Here is a 2,500-nt window from a genome sequence, read left to right as displayed (position 1 = left end):
ACTGAGCGGGGCTGTGTGGTGTGTGCATGAGCAGGCAGTGGCTGCGCATCAGTCTGGGGGGGGGGGGGGGGGCATTCAGTATTCTGAGGAGAGTGCACGTGGAGATAAGTGCACGCCGCCCCCCCCCCCCGTGAGAGTTTGACACGGCCAGATTAATCACAGGTTGCCAAAGCCTCGAAAATACAGAAGCAGGGTGGGGGGGGGGGGGGGGGGGGGGGAAGGAAGCCCCTTTCTGGAGAGGGGGGGGAGGGGGGTGGGCGCAGTTATTTTGGGGGACGTGGGGGTTCTCGTTTCATTATGGGTTGCCTTACTTGATGTAGCAGTCTCGCCCCTCTCTACTGGCGCCCATGTCCCAGCCATTGGGGGGCCCCTGGGCGGACCCCCAGGGGCCGGGCGGTGGCGGCGGTGGTGGTGGGGGCCAGCCCGACGCCTTGGTTCTGTGGCTGGAGGGGGAGGGGGGGGGAGGAGGGACAGGGAGAGAGGGAGGGAGAAGGAGATAGAGAGGGGGAGAGGGAGAAAGAGAAAGAGAGGGAGAAAGAGAGAGGGGGGAGAGGGATGGGTATAGAGAGAGGGGGAGGGAGGGAGAGGGAGGGGGAGGGAAGGGGAGGGAAAGGGGGGGAGAGGGAGGGAGGGAAAAGGGAGAGGTTGATGGGTATAGAGAGAGAGGGAGAAAGAGAGATGGGGGAGAGAGAGGGAGGGAGAGAGAGAGGGGGCGGAGAGGGAGAGAGAGAGAGATCGGGAAAGAGAGGGAGGGAGGGAGAGACAGAAAGAGAGACGTCATGCATTGTTCCCGCATATGATGGTACGATGTTGGGCATGTGCAAACAGCGCCAACAACGTATAATAAACAGATCCAGCGCTGGATGTAGAAAAAGGAATTCCTTAGATTCAGTTGAAATACCCTCAGATATATTAACCAATCTTCACAAGTACAGGATTCTATCAAATGAATAGAGCTCAATTATGGAGAATGAAATAGATGGCAGGTCGAGGCGTTGGGTGCAGCCCGAGCTAAAATCCTTTGGGGCGATCACCTATCTCAAATCTACCTGAGCCCTCCTTGAGCAAGGCGCCTAAGCCCCTAACTGCTCCTTGAGGATGCTATCGGTACGGTTCCCCAGTTATGAGGATAGAGAGAGAGACAGAGAGAGCAGAAAAGATCCGAAGATGCACGATTTTGAGAATGATCAACCAAGAAAGGCTCCTCTCTGCTCCCTCCCTATCTACGTTTCTCCACCATTGAGGAGCGTTGCATTAACACACCTGTGATGGACAGGTCAGATGCATTCCCCTAACCAATCAGGGAAGGGATGCGCTGATTGGTCAGAAATTAGCCGGGAGCGGTCTAAATGGATCTAAATGGCTCAGACAGAAGCAGCCGCAGTCGAGTCCAACAGATATTTTCAACAGCTGACGGATGGTAGTGCTATTTCAAACAAATGACACTCCGATAATAGCCCCTAAATACAATCTACAGCCCCTTTAATAACATGCATCGTGCATGCTCATGAATCCACATTCTCACGTGACACAGAGTCACTGAGGATCAAAATGTCTGCAAACTGGCTGCATAGACCCGCAGCAGCGGTGTAAGGCAGGTTGAAGCTACAGACGCGCGTGTTCCAGTGGACGGATCCCGGCCTGTTCTAACCAGCCGTCACTGGATCCAAAGTCAAACGGGTGATGTAACCGAACGCGGGCAGGCGAGGTCCAGCGTCTCTGCGCTGCTGGGAGTCTGGAGATGAGTTTGGTTTCTTGATGTCAGCACAGCGTTCATTGGGGTTAGAGCGCTGGACACGTGAATCTCTGTCACGTCCCCCGCCACCCCGGAGAAAGCTAACACAGAGGGGGGGGGGGGGTGTGAAAGAACAGAAGGGCGACTCCATTGTGTGTAAACTACAGGACTCAAGCCGTGTATAGTAATCGAAAAAATCTATTATCTTTTAGAAATTATTTGTGTGTTTCATCATATTGTGGTTAAGCCATAGCCTCTCACATCTCATATCATATAAGCATTCGGTTGAGCTATTTAACACAAAAAAACACCCACACACACACACACACACACCCACACGCACACCAACACACACACACACACACACACACACACACACAGACACAGGCACGCACTCGTCTGTGGTCCCTCCTCTTCTTGGCGTTCTGTGCACACCGGTGATGGCAGTGCGCTTCTACGGCGGTACGTTATGTCACTTCAAAGGCTGCTGTGCTCTCTTATAGGCTCTTTGCATTCATTATTCAAAGCTTCTCCTTTTCCCCCGTAATGTTTCCCCAGCGACTGTACAGCGGAGGATAACGCAGCGAGCGGCTGTCTGTGTACTGAGACGTGTTTCCGTGTGGCCCTCCGGAGGTATTAGCGTGTCCCTACGGGACGTGATGGGGGAGCAGCCATCGCAAGGGGAAGATGTTTCATCAGTGTCGCGCAAAGCATACGATGTCGACTAGTGGAGGAAGGAGATGTAGGTTCAGGAAAAACATAGCA

General features: G+C 53.8%; 1 protein-coding gene across 2 annotated transcripts in view; it reads right to left on the bottom strand.

Moving 5' to 3' along the window:
• Positions 1-443, bottom strand: part of frmpd4 (FERM and PDZ domain containing 4) — a gene marked incomplete at its 5' end in the record, with an annotated part of 21,247 nt that extends 20,804 nt beyond the window's left edge. For both annotated transcript variants that reach the window (XM_030343681.1, XM_030343682.1), the window contains 1 exon segment: positions 312-443. In XM_030343681.1, the coding sequence (XP_030199541.1) occupies positions 312-443 (132 nt within the window).
• Between the last annotated feature and the right edge of the window lie 2,057 nt (positions 444-2,500).

The sequence above is a fragment of the Gadus morhua genome, chromosome 20 (genome assembly GCF_902167405.1).
Source record: "Gadus morhua chromosome 20, gadMor3.0, whole genome shotgun sequence".
Classification (NCBI taxonomy): domain Eukaryota; kingdom Metazoa; phylum Chordata; class Actinopteri; order Gadiformes; family Gadidae; genus Gadus; species Gadus morhua.
This window is presented reverse-complemented; position numbering and strand designations above follow the sequence as displayed.